Below are 1,068 nucleotides of genomic sequence, written 5' to 3'. Positions count from 1 at the left end.
GGCCTTGAATGGGAGGCGGAGATGCCAGGGCATGGAGGGCGTGGGAGGCGCCCCGCACACTCTGGTGGGCACTGAACAATGAGCCTGGAGTGAGCTGCTCAGGTCGCCATGGCAACCGCTCCCCAGCTCCTCGGAGCAGGGAGGAGGCCAAGGACCAGCAGGGAAGACCCCAGAAGGGGCGGTGCAGGGTAGGTGGCGGGTGGGAGTGCAGTCACCGGGCGATGGGGCCTCGCCAGCCTCGGGCTCCTGCTGGTGGAATGGGCCCCAGGGAGAGCTGCGACCCACAGTGCCAAGTGCCCCAACCCCAGGGTGTGTGTGCGAGGGTCCAGCACAGGAGTGGGAGGGAGTGGGGAGCCCAGGGCCCGCACTGCGCTGACCCCTGCCCCCCTCCCGCAGGCTGCGGTGGGCGCCAGGGAGAAGGGCCCTCGGCTGGGCCCGCGGCTGCCCTCCATCGTGGTGGAGCCCACCGAGGCGGGTGCTGTGGAGAGTGGGGAGCTGCGGTGGCCCCCGGAGGGCGTGCAGAGGGCTTCCCCACAGAGCCAGGCTGCTGCCGGTGAGTGAGGGCTGCCTGTGCCCCCAAAGGGAGTCAGAGCAGGTGTCCTCCCCACCCGCCCCGCCGGCAGGCCCCCCACCCTCCACCTGCTCGCCCGCCCAGCAGCCCCCCTGTAAGCCTCTGCCTGGTGCCTAGGCACTGCCTGGCCTTGCACGCTCCTCCCACCACCCCCGCTGTCACCTGCGCACAGAGTCCCTGCATCCACTGTGGGGGCCCGGGTCCGGCACAGGGTGGTGAGCAGCGAGCACTTGTTGAATGAATGACTGCAGGGTCTCCCCCCTCAGCATCCAGGCCCACCTCCTCCCTCCCCTTCCTCCCTCTTGCGCTGTCCACTAGGGCTTGGAAGGGGTGAGGGTAGGGGTGCCGAGCAGGCCCACCCCAGATGCCCACCAGGTGGGGCGATGGGCCAGCCCATGGCAGGCCCTGTCCTGCCCACAGGTGCCTGGTTAAAGGCTGAGGGGCCAAGGCTGGGGAGCAGTGAGGGGAGCAGGGTCAGCCAGGAGCCAGCTGAGGCT

At 70.3% G+C, this 1,068-nt stretch overlaps 1 protein-coding gene across 1 annotated transcript in view; it reads left to right on the top strand.

Moving 5' to 3' along the window:
• The window catches only part of LOC102260491 (translation initiation factor IF-2), a 3,703-nt gene that overhangs the window by 1,694 nt on the left and 941 nt on the right, over positions 1-1,068 (top strand). Inside the window, exon 3 of the mRNA XM_005884101.2 lies at positions 397-553. Within this exon, the coding sequence (XP_005884163.1) occupies positions 397-553 (157 nt within the window). The remainder of the gene's footprint in view (positions 1-396; positions 554-1,068) is intronic.

Source organism: Myotis brandtii, unplaced genomic scaffold (genome assembly GCF_000412655.1).
Source record: "Myotis brandtii unplaced genomic scaffold, ASM41265v1 scaffold819, whole genome shotgun sequence".
NCBI classification, from domain to species: Eukaryota; Metazoa; Chordata; class Mammalia; order Chiroptera; family Vespertilionidae; genus Myotis; species Myotis brandtii.
Note: the sequence above shows the minus strand (reverse complement) of the source record. Positions and strands in the feature narration are given on the sequence as shown.